Source organism: Hesperophylax consimilis, chromosome 30 (assembly GCF_061612785.1).
Source record: "Hesperophylax consimilis isolate HC1 chromosome 30, BYU_Hcon_1.0, whole genome shotgun sequence".
NCBI classification, from domain to species: domain Eukaryota; kingdom Metazoa; phylum Arthropoda; class Insecta; order Trichoptera; family Limnephilidae; genus Hesperophylax; species Hesperophylax consimilis.
The window spans coordinates 17730917-17748890 of record NC_142865.1 but is presented as its reverse complement, the minus strand read 5'-3'; the positions used below and the strand labels follow the sequence as shown (position 1 = coordinate 17748890).

General features: G+C 37.8%; 1 protein-coding gene across 1 annotated transcript in view; it reads right to left on the bottom strand.

The window, feature by feature from the left end:
• The window catches only part of LOC149409711 (homeobox protein OTX1 A-like), a gene marked incomplete at its 3' end in the record, with an annotated part of 39391 nt that extends 21783 nt beyond the window's left edge, over positions 1-17608 (bottom strand). Inside the window, exons 1-3 of the mRNA XM_089649475.1 lie at positions 17544-17608; positions 4963-5105; positions 1593-1744 (exon numbers count right to left, since the gene is read on the bottom strand). Coding sequence (XP_089505601.1) covers positions 1593-1744; positions 4963-5105; positions 17544-17608 — 360 coding nt within the window. The remainder of the gene's footprint in view (positions 1-1592; positions 1745-4962; positions 5106-17543) is intronic.
• Positions 17609-17974: the final 366 nt, after the last annotated feature.

The window sequence follows — 17974 nt, the reverse complement described above, 5'->3', positions numbered from 1 at the left end:
GAACAATTTGTGTACTAACGTAAGTTGGTCCTTTGTAACTTAAGTCCATCAAAAAGATTTAATATTTTCATAGTGGGGCAAAATGGTTATTTTTTAGTGGTGTATACTCTCAGTATCTCCCTGGTGATGGACAATAATTAGGAAACGAAACTTTGTTTGAAATTACCTTAACCATGATTGGTGACCAGATTTGAACCAGATACTTCCCACCCTTCCTCTTTCTCATCTCCTTCTCTTCCCTACTACCTTAAGCTTCACAACATACCCCAGTTGGAGATGCCATAGTCTTACTGACTCCAGATGGTTGAGACCGGTTGAGACTGTTTGGGGTTAATTTGATCGCAAGTTTGGAGGGCCACTAAATTATAAATAAATTGATAAAACGAAAACATAATAAATGTGATCAACACAAAATTTGCTGGTCATTAAAAAATGTGGATAACAAACAAAGTTTGGAAACTTTTGCAAATGAGGAAAAAATCTCTTTGACCCAAGTGAATGAATTAGAAACGTGATATTAGACAAAAGAACGAAGTCTTTGATGTAAACAATAATAATAAAAAAATTGCGGAAGTTGAGTGGTAAATATTATATTTGTTTAAAACGTTTATTTCCTTTGATTTTTTTGAGTTTTAAGTCAATTCAAAATCAAATTTCTAAGGCAAGAAATTACTTGTGATTGCGCAAGTTTTGTCACTACGTCAATTGGGATCAGATATCCTGGACATAAGATACTAGTGTGGATACCATATACTTTGTTTGTTCTACCGGTATTTCAATGGAAGACGCTCTGCTAAAAGAACTGGCCCAATATTTACACATGTCTCAAATTTTTTGAAGCATTCGTTTTGACGATCTCCTTGGTAGAGTGGGGAACTGTTTTGCTCTGAACTAAGGTGTTGCGAAATATAAGAAATTTATTTAATGTGTGTTATTCTAAATTATTAATATAAATAATATGCACGGTGTCTGGAAGCTCGTAGTAAAAGTGGGAAATTGATGAATCTACATCACATAGAGAAGCAAAAACAATAACAAAAAATTGTAGGCTTTAAGGTTTTTTTTACATTTTCCATTTTCCTCGTCAAAGTAAAGTATCGATTTTTAATAAATGTTACCTAACAAATTCCAATTCGGACTAAATTCAATCGAAAACAAAAGCTCAAATCAAAAAAATTATTACCACCAAATCAACTCCATATGTGCGTGTTTAGTTTACATGCGGCACGTTCCAGAAATGGTAGATACCTACTCTCAGAATCGCCCTTGTGAGATATCACCTTTGAATCGAAACGCGTTGCTCGAAATGGCTTAATCTATGTTTAAAAACAGATCTGATAATTAACCAACCTTCACCTTACCCATTTCTTTCCCTTCCTCACTCCCTTCAGCCATTAAACAAACATCAATTGGGGATGTCATAGTCTCACAGGCTGCGTACAGTCGGAAGCAGTTGTTACTCTGGTTCATATAAAAAACAACCATATTTGGTCATTAGATCTAAATGGGCAGCTGTCCTCTTCCCCGTCTCCTTCCCACCCCCAGGACCTTCAGTCTCAGAAATAGGATTAAAAACATTGAGATGAACTTACCTGGACCCTAGATTCTGGAAGGTTAATCTTCAGGGCTACTTCTTCCCTCATGAAGATATCAGGATATCTGGTCTTCCCGAATAGAGACTCCAGAATATCCAGTTGTGCTCTGGTGAAGGTGGTCCTTTCTCTTCGTTGTTTTCTTGGATTACCTGAGAATAAGAGTGTTATAATAAAATTATTACGAGAAATGAAAAGGCTGATAGAGATATTAAAAGAAGGGTAAATGCAGGAAACACCATTGGTGAAGTACGGAACGCGTACGGTCACATCTAGGACTCGAACAGGACCCTTGCCCAAAACTTTTATTTAAATCGGTGGACAATTACTTATCGGGCCGCACCATCATTATATCTCATGGCGACACCGTTATTGAACGCGAAGTCGATATGGGGTGCCCTCAAGGCTCCAACCTAGCTCCTGAATTTTGGAATATAACCTTCGATGACTCCTCTAGGTTACCCTTGCCTGAAGGATGTATCATGATCGACTATGCGGACGATAAAATGTTTCTTGTCTCTGGGGACAGTAGAAGAGAAGTTGAACGTAAGGCTGGTGAAGGTTTGGACACCCTCCTTAAATGGGGGGAGAGGAATAAAATGACCTTCGCTCCCCAGAAGACAATGGGTCTCCTGATGAAGGGTTCTTTCAGTAAGGAAAGAAACCCTACCATCCGTATGGGAGACACTAATATCAAATTTGTGGATAACGTCAAATACTTAGGTGTCACTCTAGATCGATCGTCCTCCTTTCTGGCTCATGTCAAAGATGTATCCAGCAGGGCTCAGGCGCTTTTCCTGAAGCTAAGAAGAATCTCCACGGCTGAGTGGGGACTTCGCAGACCGGCTCTGCACGCTCTCTACAGGGGGGTATATGTTGCGCAAGTCTCATATGCTGCCTCTGTTTGGGAGCACCGCCTGGATAACTGCTTAATACTTCTAGCTCTCAATAGGGGTCAACGCACTCCCCTGCTGGCACTATCTGGGGCATATCGAACCGTCGCCTCGGACGCTTTGCCAATTTTGGCTGGTGTACTACCAATTGATCTAGAGATTAGGGAAGTGTTAGCGAAGCAGCGATTAATCCGAGGATCCCCGGCAAACCACCTTGGTGTCGTTCTGACACCGGGTGGACCAGGAACTCTCCCAGGACTGCTCCGAACGATGAGAGACCTGTCGCTCAAAGAGTGGCAGGTCCGTTGGGATAGGTCGAACAAGGGAAGATGGACCTTCTCCTTCTTCCCTTCAGTTAAACTCAGAATGGAAGGGGCCTTCCTCAAACTGGACCATCACGTTACGCAGCTCCTTTCAGGACATGGGGAATTCAGGGGAAGGCTTCACAGCCTTGCCCTGTCCACCCACCCCAATTGCGCTTGTGGCAATAATAACCAGTCGGCCGAGCACATTCTGTGGCACTGTGAGATTTTGAAGGATGCCAGAGACGAAATGATAGAAGGTCTGAATGTCCCCATTAGACCGGTGTGGAACACCGATCTTGTTTCTAACAGTGTGAATTTCGAATGTTTGAGGAAGTTTACTAGGATCTGGGTTGAGAGATGGCCTGTGCTTAGAGTCGTTGACTAGTGTAATAATTGGGAACCCCCGGTGTACTGCTCCTGCTCCATGACTTATTCTTTTACAACTCTTTCATTATTGTATATGCTATTCAGTTTTTCTTATTTTACTATTCTTATCTTATTTCTTTTTCTTACTGTACCAGCTGTTGCAGATGATTTCCATTCGTTTATATTTTGTTTTTTGTTTTTTTTTAACTAACTTAATTTTAATTCTTATTTTCTGTTTTCTTTTCATATGTTTCTTTTTCCCTGTCTAAGGATAACACACTGTTTTTCTTTTTACAGACACTGTAAGCACTCTTATATACTTGTGTTTACTAATTATCTCTCTTACTTATTATTCTTATTCAATACTTACTGTCCTCTCTACAGACCATGCAGATCTTATTTTTACACCTTTACTTTTGTTTTTACTTATTTACCGTTGCCCTTATCTGGCACTTTTTGGATTGATTATTGTTTTTCATTTTTCCTCTTATTTTCTCTTCTTTTTGCATGTATTTTTTCCGGTTTTCTTTTCTTTTTTTTAGTAACAGCAACGAGTTTACAGGCGAGAACTGAACTCCGTTGTCTGTTTTGTTTTGTTTATTTTCCCCATTAGGGGTTGGATAACGGGCCTCGTCCCCGCATGCACGACTGGAGCTTCTTATTATTCTTTCTTACTGGGGACTCCGCCAATCACCTGCGCCACCCCTGATGAGCGTTGGTGGTCAGAGGGGTGACTGTGCGGGCTGGGGTAACCTCCACCCTGCCTCCGACCTCCTGACGCTTCTTTCCCCTAGGTTCTTTAGGGTTTTATCCCTCTTTTTCCAATACTTATCTTCAGGGCACCACCGGGTGGTCGGCTAAGGGGTGTGGAAGTCCTGACCTGCACCAGTCGCCCCAACCACCACCAATTTCTCAACAGGACAGCCAGTCGTGGTTCGGCAAAACTCCCCCGTCACTCTATTGTTTTCTTTACTTTTATGTGTTTACAGGTACTGGAGTGTGGGTCCCCTCCACTAACTATCTGCCTGACACTTGAACTTGATTGTTTTGTTGTTTATTTTTCTGTGTTGTCCTTAGTTTAGTACTTGTAAGCGCTTGCATACCGCTTCATAACACCGTATGCGGGGACATTGAAGGCCTAGCTTCATTTATATAAATTGTAGAGCCGTTTATTCAAAAAAATTAGATTCATGCGAGAGCTCCGAAGGGGTGACCATAAGTCACCTATACCGGGGTGGGACAGGGTGGGTGTACCTTCAAAGGACCCTTGCCTTGCCGGACACCGCTCTACCAACTGAGCTAATGAGACCCCATCTCCTTCGGTCATATTTAACTGTATCATACGTCTAATAAGAACTACCGAATTGCCTTAATTTTATAACCGCACATTTTTATTGTCTGCTATTTTTAAAACTGAGTCCTAGATGTGACCATATATTTTCTGATTTTTATGTTTCAGATTTTCGTTTAGGAATCGCTAATATTGTCTTTAATATTTTTTTTTTAAATATTCAGTTTGGTTGGGTATTTAAAGGCCGCGCACTCGTTCCTCTTAATTACCTATTGAAATTGACAACGCATTATCGTATTTTTGATACTGTTAACGTATAGGTATGATAAATTGACGCAATCTCATGCGATGGATTGACCAAATATCATCTATGTCTGGAACGTTTGTGTCATTGGCTCTGCATTTTGCGTAGGACCACGAAGAGTGGAGGATCTTTGGTCATCAGGGCAATTGGAGTACGGATCACGATCCTTAGCAATCAGGAAATGATATAACAATAAGGGATTTTAACTGACCTGATGGATACCCATCCACTGTGTGTGGAAGTCCTAGACCGGTCATGGCGTAGGGGGATCCTTTGAGGTAAGCCATATCCTGACGGAGGCTTGGACCGCATCCGCCAAGTCCTGGGAATCCTAATTCGGCATCTGAGACGCATCTGCAAACGGGAAACATAGGTTAATGAACAAACAAAACTAATTAAAAGAAAAATATTCATTTTGGTTGTGAATCTGTGTCACAATTTTGCGTGCAATTTTCAAAATTGGATCTGATTGTGGGAACAATTCAGATTCAATTCATCTTGACAAACGGATTGTAATTTATTTATTTATTTATTAACGGACATCGTCCAAATTACAAAATAATAACACGAATAAAATAAAAAGAAAAATACAGGAGTAGACAAAGGTACATGAAAGCAAAGACATAAGGCAGATATAATATAAGAAAATAAAGTGACAAGTCGAATCAAGTCAAGACTACGCCGTGGGTCAGGACCACGGGACACTTATAATATTCCGTCACTTGTTTAGCGACCGGCAAAAATCATTCAGACTTATCCCAAAAAAGTTATGGTTTTGACTTGAGTTGACCAGTCTACACATTCTGGACAATGGTGAATAATATCCATAATTTGTCGAATGATGGTTGAGGAAGAGCAGTTCATTATTTCTGAGACTGTGCTACGGGATATTGAAGGGAATGAGTTGCAGTAGAGTAGGTGAATCAATAATACCATTTATAATTTTGAAGAAGCAAATGAGGTCATTTCTTTCCCGACGGACTTCCAAAGGATAGAGGTTTAGAGATTAGTTCAATTTCATCATATGAGTATTTGCCTTTTTCTAATCCTAGCCTCCTAGCAATCCCTCTTAAGAACCAACGTTGAACGACGTTTAATGTTTAGAGCACAAGCGACAGGTGGGAATGTTGTCCATGTTTTGCATGTATTTATATGGAAGGTGCTCAGAGGAACTGCTGTCATTAATCCCTTCGGCACCGGAGCAGAGTCGAAAAACAAGCCAAACGCGCGCCCATAGTTTGAACACGTTTGTTATATAAGAATATGTCGTTTCTACGGCCCGTTCTTGAGTTCAAAAGCTCGGCTGTGGGACGATTCGCCAGCCTCTGTGTTTCCTCCTTCCTACTACTTCCTTTAACAATTTATAATTCTATAGGTATTTGAAATGTTTATTAGTTTTGTTTACATTTAAGGCAGATGACGTAATTTTTCAAGTTTACTAAAGGTGTTATTCCGAAAGGTTAGATTTTTGATCGCCTCATTTCGATCCGATCAAAAAGCATTTTTTAAATTTATTTATGAATACTTTTAGCTTCAAACTATAGTGGTCCGTGATTTTTCACAGGTCTGTGCTAGTTATTAACTATCGTAACACTTATAATTATGAATACGCATAACTACAAAAAACAACCCTTCTTTTAATTTAATTATAACTGCGCACAGAAAACTGACCATTGGTAATTTACGAAGAATTTCTTCAAATTATTGCAGGCCGTTTCCTGATAAACTTTGGAAAAATCCTAATATATCGGAATACGTGTTCATGCAGCTTCATTTACCTTGATAATATTTAATAACGACATTCGAAAATATTATGATTTTTATGAACACAAGTTCCGACATCGTGACAATTCGATGGTATTTTACAAAAGTTTATCAGGAAGCTATCAATTTATTCCTTGAGGGCCTGCAATCCCGTTTTAACCGGATAACAAATAATTTGAAGAGATTCTAAAATAAATTAGCAATATTCAATATTAGTGTAATGTCCTTTAATTACGACTAATAATAATCAGATGTACAAGTCGCAAGTGCGCCCTACTGTCGAATTTGGCAGCCATCTCTGGTCTGGAGCCCCTAAATACTGGAAAAAAACCCTTGACTCTGTGCAAAAACGGGCGGTCCGTTTGATAGATTCCCCAATCTAACAAACGGACTGTAATCTTTAGAGCACAGGCGTCAGGTAGGTATGCTGTCCTTGTTCTATCGGTATTACAATGGAAGATGCTCTGAGGAACTAGTGTCATTGATCCCTTCGGCACCGGTGCGTAGTCGGAATACACGCCAAACGGGCGCCCAACATTTGTACACGGTTGACATTTGTTACATGAGAACGGGTCGCTTTTACGATTCGTTCTTAAGTTCAACAGCTCGGCTGTGGAACGAACTGCCGGCCTCTGTGTTTCCTCCCTCCTACAACATGGGACTCTTCAAGACCCATGTTCACTCCTTCCTCTCCACAAAAAGACCCTCCACACAGCATCCCCAAAGATGACATAGGCCCTGAGGGAAATTATTTTCTTCAGGGCCTCCTGTGTGGAGTTAATATAAAAAAAATATATATATATATAAAAAAAAGATTATTTTGTGTAGTGAATCGTGTGATTCCTCAATGATATAAAAGTGGTTTTATTGACGATAAGAAATACAATAGTAATGTTGTATGGACTGACGTCATAAGGCGGGAACACATTATTAAAACCCGACGCGACCCGATGAAACGCGATGCGTGTTGAGTCGAATCAAATGTATTGTTTTCTTATGACCAGAAACACACTATGAACATCCGACATGGCGTCGCGTCGGATGTTCATAGTGTGTTTCTGGTCATAAGAAAACAATACATTTGATTCGACTCAACACGCATCGCGTTTCATCGGGTCGCGTCGGGTTTTAATAATGTGTTTCGACCTTAATTCTAGAGAGTCTTTTAGTTATTCTAAAAACTGCAACAAGCGAGTGACGGTTCCCGACCCCACGATCGGTAAGGTCCGGAATCGGTCGGAACCATTCGGATACTAATGCATATTATATTTATAAAAACTAGATGTTTTATAGTCAAGTCGTAAATAATATAAAATAAAGTCGCCATTAGCGTCTGTCTGTTTGTGCGCTTAGATCTTCTAAACTACGCAACGGATTTTGATAAAGTTTTCATTATAATTTAGAGAATTTCATCCGAAAGGTTTAAATATATAAAACACGTATATTATATTTATTGAAAGTAGAGAAAAATCTATGTTTTGTAATCGAGTCTAAATTTTTTTTTCTTACATTGTTAATGCTGGCTAAACCTTATGAGATACATGAAAATAATGCACTACGGAATTGTGTATCTTAAAAACATCTACATAAAAGTTGACGGTGGCATATGTTTATCTTTTAAGGATAACTTCAAACTACGCAACAGATTTTGATAGGGTTTTCACTATCATTTAGAGAATTTATTTATAAATATAATACATGCGTGTCATATTTATAGAAAGTGGAGAAAAGTCGAAGTTTTGTAATCAAGTCGTAAAAATATATATTTTCGGGCGCTTACATTGCTAACACTGGCTAAACCTTATGAGATACATCAAAATAATGTACTACGGAATTGTATATCTTAAAAATGCCCACAGAAAACTTTTTATGGTATATGTCTATCTTTTAAGGATAACCCCCAGGAACGCCTGGTACACGTCTGCTATTTATTTAATAATTACACAATCTTTTAAAGTTTGTGCTCGCAAAACTCGATAAGTATTTTGTTCTTATTAGTACCAGGAGTAAGTATTTACAGAAGGACATTAACAATACAGAAGCATTGCGGGGTCAACTAATCAATAAACAAAAACGTTTTTAAGATGTTTATGGTTAAAAATAATTCAGTTACTATTGCGTTTGTTTTCACTTCATTCCTAGAACTTGAATTCAATCCATTTTAAAATTCGACCAGTAAGAAGCCAGCTGTCACAAATTTATTTCAGTTCTTTTTTCAAAAACATCTAAGATGGCCGAACACCCACGTTCGTCGGATAAAAAGGCAGACATCTTTTCCACTTCGAAATACGACCTGCCCTCGCGCATCCTTTGCGAGATTATCGGATCATTTTTTTTAAATTACTTGTTGATGATTTTATTTATTTTTCCAAGTAGACAACTGGTGTCGTGGTGTGTTCAACTATGTTTAAAAAGTGTGTACATTCATTCCCAATCATTACTATCCGGCTTCATTCGACTGTTAACAAATAATAATAATAATAATAATAATATTTGGATGATTTTCATAGCGCCGTTATTATGAAAAATCACTTCAACAGCGATTATTTATTTGTTTATTCGACAATTTGTATAGCGCCGCTTTTGTGAGATATCACCTCAGGGGCGCTTTACAGTTGATGCAGGTATTACAAAAATAAAGTGAAATTAAGTTAAATAAAATGAAGTACAGGAACAGGTATACATATATCGACGGCCGGCATAGTCCAGTGGTAACGCATTGGACTGCCATTCCGAAGGTCGCGGGTTCGAACCCGGCGTGCGCAAATAAATTTTATTTGATTAATTTGTGTTATTTCACAATTAATTAATTAAAATAATATATAGTATATTTGCGGCACGTTCCAGAGTGGAAGATACTACCAGTATCGCCCTGGTGTAAGACCACCATTCAGAATTGAAACGTTGCTCCAAATGGCTTTAGCCGTGTTTAGTGACTAGATCTGAATAGCCAGGTAATTCCATACCTTCCTCTTTCCCTTCCCCACTTACCTTCAGCCTCACAACATCCCCCAATTGGGGATGCCATAGTCTCACTGGCTCCAGACGGGAGCAGTTGGGACTCTCGTGAGGTATTCACTATAAAAAAAAAAGGTGACACGGAAGATAGAAAATGGAGACTCTGCAGCAAGAATCCTAGGTGGTGAAGAAACTGGACCAGCTGCTGCAGCGAGAGAGTCCACCGCATCCACCAACAGTGCCAGCACGAGGTTCGTCATCGGTCCAGGTATGTGTCTGCTGCTAATAAAGCGCTGACACAATATCCTCTCACTTATACCGGACCTTGGCAGCACCGCTGTGACGTTCGACGAAGATAGAATATGGAGACTCTGCAGCAAGAATCCTAGGTGGTGAAGAAACTGGACCAGCTGCTGCAGCGAGAGAGTCCACCGCGTCCACCAACAGTACCAGCACCCAGCACGAGGTTCGTCATCCGTCCAGGTATGTGTCTGCTGCTAATAAAGCGCTGCCGCAATATCCTCTCATTGATACCAGACCTTGGCAGCACTGCTGTGACGTTCGACGAAGATAAAGGATGGAGACTCTGCAGCAAGAATCCTAGGTGGTGAAGAAACTGGACCAGCTGCTGCAGCGAGAGAGTCCACCGCATCCACCAACAGTGCCAGCACGAGGTTCGTCATCGGTCCAGGTATGTGTCTGCTGCTAATAAAGCGCTGACACAATATCCTCTCACTTATACCGGACCTTGGCAGCACCGCTGTGACGTTCGACGAAGATAGAATATGGAGACTCTGCAGCAAGAATCCTAGGTGGTGAAGAAACTGGACCAGCTGCTGCAGCGAGAGAGTCCACCGCGTCCACCAACAGTACCAGCACCCAGCACGAGGTTCGTCATCCGTCCAGGTATGTGTCTGCTGCTAATAAAGCGCTGCCGCAATATCCTCTCATTGATACCAGACCTTGGCAGCACTGCTGTGACGTTCGACGAAGATAAAGGATGGAGACTCTGCAGCAAGAATCCTAGATGGTGAAGAAACTGGACCAGCTGCTGCAGCGAGAGAGTCCACCAACAGTGGTGCAAATATATAACATATTTCTACAATGCTCTATCTTATCTCTAACTATAGACAAGACAAACTATTATCAACTTAGGTATGTCTAACAGATTGCTTCCACCGGTTCGTCGATCACTAATACAAAACTGTATGTGCAATTTCATTTGACCAATGAACGTGACGCTGCATTAGAATGAATTAATATTTTCTACAGTCAGATTATATAAATGTCCATTCTTAACTGGCAGGTCACTTGAGATTAACACTGTTAATTGTTTATTAGAGAATTTTTGATAGAGCTCTGCAAGCAGTGAACATAATTGGTACACATGTAATTGAAAATGCCATTATTAATTCTAGTATTTATTTTAATAATATATATTTATATTCTTTAATGAGCGTGTTTAGGAAAGGAAAAGCAAATTTTATGTTGGGCGGATACCTGTAAGTTTGTTAAATTTTTTATGCATTTTTCAACCTTTTGAAGAAAAAGTGACAGCCTTAAAGGTCAAACAAACTTATAAATCCCTTCGGTAGTAATTTTTCGAAGTTATTTTTTGCAAAATTCGCGTAATTTTTGTTGGAATTTTCAGGAAACGGGGTTGTATTTTAAAACAGTGGTTTTATTTTGTATTTTGCAGAAAAAAATCTGGTGGAGCGCTTTTTTTCAATTTTGTCAAAATAATAAACAAATAAATATAGAATCGTCTAAGAAATTTATTTACATTAATCTTTACTACGAATCAGTTACATAATGAACACCAAAAAATAATCATTAAATAAATTGAAATTTTTCCTTTCGTTTCGCTTGAGTAGAATTAAAATAAGATTATTAATTAATTAATAAAAAAAATACGCGCAAACTGTTAAAAATAGTATTTTTCACTTTAAATGTATGAACGCATATAATGAATAACTTTAAAAAAAACAATGTTTGGAAATGCTTTATCTGTGAAATTTTAACATTTGACTTCATTCTTAATTTTAAATTATTCACAAAATAAATAAAAAACCACTTTGCGCTAAAATGGAATATTTTCCATGCGATTTTTGTGCCTATTACCTATATTCATAGTGATATAAGACAAAACTAAGAATATAAACATTTTCGGCTTAAGTTTTCCTCTCAATCTCATTGATTATATCGCGACTTAACCCTTTCAGTACAGCACTTTTATTTCCACACTAATTTAGATATATTTAAAAAAAATTGTTTTGTACTATTTTTTTGGCCTCAAAGTGTTATTTTTTTACTAACAAGGAATTGTTTACTTTTTAAAAATATTGATTTACAGTGCATAAATATAAAGATAATACATAAAAATAACAACAAAATAATAATGATTCCCAGTCCAAGCAAAAGAGCCGAAACGAGATATAATTTTTTTCTTCATATTCCTGAGGAAGAATTCATGTATTATTTTTAAACTGTCATTCATTGTTGTAATTCGAACATTTGTAACTCGAGACAGGATGGAATCTACCTGTGAAAAATGTTTTTTTTTTCATTCCAATTTTTTAAAATTTTAATCCTCGGAGGTAGACCGACGAGCGACATCTTGGATTAAAATATATTTGAAAATAGAACTCGAGAGGACATAAAATGGGTACCTACCTACAACTTGAAACGGATAATGGGCGTGTTACACGATCCCTGTTTTTGGCCAGTTTCCATGATGTTCTATTTTTGTACCGATTGTCGTACAGTTGGTGAACAATATGGCGGACCTTATGTATTTGTCGTCATTTGTTGTTTTACACACCTAACTATGTTTATTGGAAATTCCGCAAGTCTAATTATATCGTTTTACATTTAAAACATCGATGACAAGATATGTATGTGTTTATTATTGCTTGTGAACTACTCTTACAAGTATTTTTGGCTATTTATTTTTATCTTATCTATGACTAGCTGACGTGTACCTGGCGTTGCTGTGGGTTATCCTTAGGAGATAGACATATACTATGACGGACTTTTCTGTAGGCCTTTTTAAGATATACAATTCCGTAGTACATTATTTTGATGTATGTCATAAGATTTAGCCAGCGCTAGCAATGTAAGCGCCAGAAATTTTTTTTTTACGACTTGATTACAAAACATCGACTTTTCTCTACTTTCTGTAAATATAATATAAATGTTTTATATATATAAACCTTCCGGAATAAATTCTCTAATTAATAATGAATATACTATCAAAATACGTTGCGTAGTTTAGAAGGACTAAGCGCACAAAGTTGCCATTTTTAAATACATCAGTTTGAATTTTGATTTTGTGAATAAATTAATGCAAATCTTGGAAGTTTACGTGGGTCTATGCCATCCCCAATAGGAGAATGTGAAGCAGATTGAAGTGAAAAGGAAAAGGAGATGAAAAAAAGGAAGAGGAAAGTTGTGTCTCTGTAGTATAGTGTTTATCCAGAACTGGGGCCCTAGCACGGTTAAATTGATAACTTAACGATATCTGATTGACAGGCTTAGATGATTATGATGCGCTCGTGATGTGTCGATATCCTAGCCGATATCGACAAGTAAATAAATAAACAATCGTCCTACAATGACAACACTGGCTGATATTGGCTATGGATCGACATTTAATCGTAATATCATGTCATTTAAAAACTTTATTCTAAAACAATAGAACTCATTTATATTCATAAATATGAAAACACAAGAAAATAACAACTAACACGTAAATTAGAAAAACTGAATTTCAGGGTCAAAAACATATCCAAACCAGCAACTAAAAATACAACATATTGCAAAAAATCTTCCTATACTATGAACTAAACTCTACAACGAGATCCCACTCTCATTCAAAACTCACCACAATATTATAACATTTTAATCTCAAATGAAAAGCTGGATAAAAAACATAGGGAGATCAGAAAAATAAAATATACTGACACTAAATACGGGCTGAAACAGAATTTATAATTATTTCGGAATAAAACACTACATAATATATTTAAAATTACTTAATATTATCCATACTGCTAAATTTGAATAGTATGCAATTGCAATCCTCAGTACGAGAAATCCCAGCGAGGATATCATTATCTCTATTTGCCACAACAACAAAAAGGAAGATGATAAACTTTTATTATTATTATATCCAATACAACAACACAATCATTTTACAGATCGATTCTCGTCGACTTACAACGGTTTTTTAAACTAAAATATCGTAATACTATTAAATAGACTAACTTTGATATACATTGGCAGTCCGCATATTATTTAATATACATTGGCAGTCCGCATATTATTTAATATACATTGGCAGTCAGCTTATTATGTAATATACATTGGAAGTCCGCATATTATTTTTGACAGTAAAAAGGGAGTTAATTAGCCAATGAGGTATTTAGCTGTAACTTGTTATATTCTGAACAACTTTCTGAATTTAGTTTCTTTCAATTCTACGAGCTTCGTTAGACTGCATTTGTTCATTACAAGCCGGTAACGAATATTGTGTAACGAACGACACAAGGTGGTCTGTCAACAGTGCGATCACTATCTATAAAACTAAGAACAATGCTTATAGATTTAACATTTATGGAATAAATTTCTAATGCTTGATTAGTTTAGTTAAAAGATTAGATTTAATATTCGTATTTTCAATATTACGTTATAACTTTTAACTAGCGTTTACGATTAGTTCCGCTTTTTAATTTCATGTCAAAATTATAATCTTCGCGTTGCCTATCTCTCTGCATGAATGAATCCATTGTATAGGTATGTACTTAACGTGATAACTACAGCCAGCTTCAGTATTGACTGAATACTATAATGAATAATGAACTAAAAACAAACATGTTATTTATTTATTACTAGCTGTACCCCGCCATGCGTCGCTGTAGCTCAGACTGTGCAGACAGAGAAAAAAATAGCGTAGATTGTTATTGTAAAACCTTGTACACTATTTCATTGGAATTAAGTCAGTTACTGATAGAATAGGTAATTTATAATTTTTTTTACATGAGATTATACATATTTTTTCTTTTCAATATTGTACTACTTAAACAGGATATCCATTTGCTTTGTCTTAAATAAAGATTACTAGAATTTTAACTATAACAACAAAAAAGAAGTCATGCAAAGCTTCCACGACGCAGCTTGTCTGCAGATTCTACAATTTTTCTTTGATATTACACACAATCATTTTGTTGGTAAATTTAGTACATTTTAAATTCACATCGATGTCTTCTTCTGATTGGAGCTGCTTCCTTTATGATGTTTCCACTATTCCTCCCCTGGATTATCATTTGGGTAAAGTTGTAGAGATCTAAAATTTTTGGGGATCTAGTGAGGAGGCACGGAATGAAAGACGGCGGTGATGTGCTGGTCAAGCGCGGGTCAGTGAGTCGACGCCGCTGCTGGTAACCGGACTCGTTGACGGTCAGGAACTGGCGAAAAACGTGGGTCTTCAGGTACTCCAGTGCTGACGGGAAAGCCGAAGGTGCGGTGGACCTTGTAGGCGGTTGAGCGGGAGGTGCGCAGACCAGGGAGGATGCTGCGTGGTCTAGGTGCATGCTGGTTCGGATGTAGCGCTGGTCAGATTCGCTGGAACCAGGGCGCTATGATCTGGTGTAGCGCTGGCCAGGGACGGTGCCCGGGGTCAAGGCGCTATGATGATATCCCGATGGAGTCCATGGTTGAATCCGTGCGGAGCCGGAATGTTGTCCTATCACTCGATGTGCCTTGTTAAATAACGGCTGATTGATGACTGACTGACTGCTCACTGCGTCGGGCCCATTTATACAGATCGGTCGACGGCATCAGTAGGTAAGCGAGATCGCAAGTAGAACGGAGAGAACTCGCTCAGTCTGGGTCCTACTGGAACTTTCGTTGGCGCTGCTATTATTCTTAGGCAACAGGCTAGAACCTTCTAGTGAGTTGGCGTAATGTGCCAGACCAACTCGCAACGTATTGTCGTAGGTAGCTCTAGACGTCGCGAGTAGGTAGTTCACTCGCAAGTAGATAGGTAGGTCGTGTTGTTTACAATTAGCGAGACAATCTAGATGATTCCACCCATCGCCACAAATTCAAACACACTTGGGTGAGTTCATTTTAATGATTTTTTTTAATTCCTCCAAGTATCCTCCATTCTAATATATAATTAATTCAAGTATCCTCCATTCTTAAATACAATTCTATATCTCCAAATATTCCTCCAACTTAGGTGTATTTGTATTTCGAATTCAAATAAAACAATAAGGCCAGTTATATTTTTAACTGTCCGAATTGTTGGAATGGTTAAGAAAAAATATGTTGTTTTCACTGCAAATTTGTAACTATTACTATTCATCATGCCATTTTACTTTTGTGATTGTGCAAAGTTTACAAATTGACACCACTCTATTTTATCCACATTCATAGATTGTCTCACATAATAGACTGTTTATCCGACACAATTTTCGATTGAAATACTTGTGCATATTGAATTATCTGGCTGGTTAGGAATAAGCCGACGTAGCTCAGTGGTCCAGAGCAACTGACCGGACATCAGAAGGTGAGGATTCAATTTTAAGGAGATATTTTTAATTTGTACGGATATTTCAGTCGAGTAATTGATGCTTATTTTAATTTGTTAATTATATTTGATTCGCTCGATCATTTCATGTATTTCTGAGTCTGAAGGTTGTAATATCTTACAAAAGCAGTGGGCTGTGACAAAAAAGGTCGAAATCATCAAATAAAATCGATTAAAAAAAGAAAATAACATCAAAGTTGAGGACTTTGGTGCTGTGCTAAAACGTGAAATAAAATAAAAAATGTCTAAGCCGTCAGATGTCATCTAAACAAAGAATAACGTCAAATAATGCAAAAATACGTGAAGGCGTCATAAACCGTCAAATAACGATAAAAACGTGAAAAAAGTTAAATAATGTCAAAAACAGTCAAATTAAGTCAACAAACATGAAAACGTAAAATTACGTCAAAAATGTCAAGAAGCTAAAAACGTCAAAATGTCAAAAACCTCAAAATTATAATATTTGCACCATTTCTATAGCCCCGTTTTCGTGAGAAAATCGCCTCAAACGTTTAAATACATTGACCAAAGAATACATCAAAGACCTCTTAAAACGTTAAACAAATTTTTATATCATTGGCGATTAGCTATGAATGAAGCTTACTGTATGTTAGTATCAGAACCGCGACACTAATCTCCAATCTTAGATCGATACTTCAATAAATAGATTTAATTTTAACATATCACCAAACCGCCAAGAGTCCTGCTCTACCCTCTCTTTCCTTTGTATGTTATAGTTAATGAGAAAGAGAGAGAGACTACAACGGAGCCGTCAGGTATATACCCTACATTGGAATGCCTCGTCTATTTACTGTCAGTAACGCCACGGTGATTGGATGTTTCCTTCTTTAGAAGGGATTAAAATAAATAAACTATAGGCACGGTAGGTTACATTTTTGCCATTTACTTTGCTCTTAATGATTTGGGTTGAAACACTGAACTAATTATTCATAGAAGTGTTTTTTCAATTTTATTTTTTTATCTCTGCATAAATATTACTGCAACGTAATATTGATTTATATTATAATGTACAACGTGATATTGATGTATATTATAATGTTTATTATAATGTACAACGAAATATTGATTTATACTATAATGTACAACGTAATATTGATTTATATTTTAATGTACAACGTGATCAGGGCCGCCGAGAGGGCACGTTAGCCCAGTCCGAAACTTGGGGCCCGGGCCTAAGGGGGGCCCGGGACGGGGCCTGGATATTTTACTAAAAAATGCCAATGACACTAGGAACGGACGTGGGCCGGGCGCCCAGGCCCGCACGCTCCGTAGGCCCAACTGTCAAAGCGTGTTCACACACAGCACACAGCTATAATATGCGAGGGATAGCGTATTTCGGCATAACGTTCGCCGTACATTCCAAATTGGAATATATGGCGAGCGATATGCTGAATTACGTCATCCCACGCATGTGTGTGAACGCGCTCTCAGAGCGTGCCACTCACAGCTCAAGCTACAAGCACGCCATGCCGGCCGGCCCGCTGGGAGGGGCGATGCAGCCGCCCGCCGCGCCCCCGCTCATACTCACCCTAAGAAATATTCTCAGACATTCTGTATTATTATTATTTTTTTATCGTATTTTTGAAACCCTGGGGATTTTTTGAAAATTTCAATCCGAAAAATCAGACCTTTTTTTATAAACCGGAAAGACGGGACATAATTTTATAGGTGAGAAAAAACAATGATTACATAGCCGAAAATCATTTTTAAAAAAAAGAACGTCTTCCACACGAATGACACAGCAGAATAACGAGGCATACCAAAAATATTACATCTCATAAATATTTTTTTCCTTGATCCATCTTATTGATCATAAATCATTATAATGTACAACGTCTATATTAATAAATCCAATGTAATATACTTGTAGGTACTTGTAAATTATAAT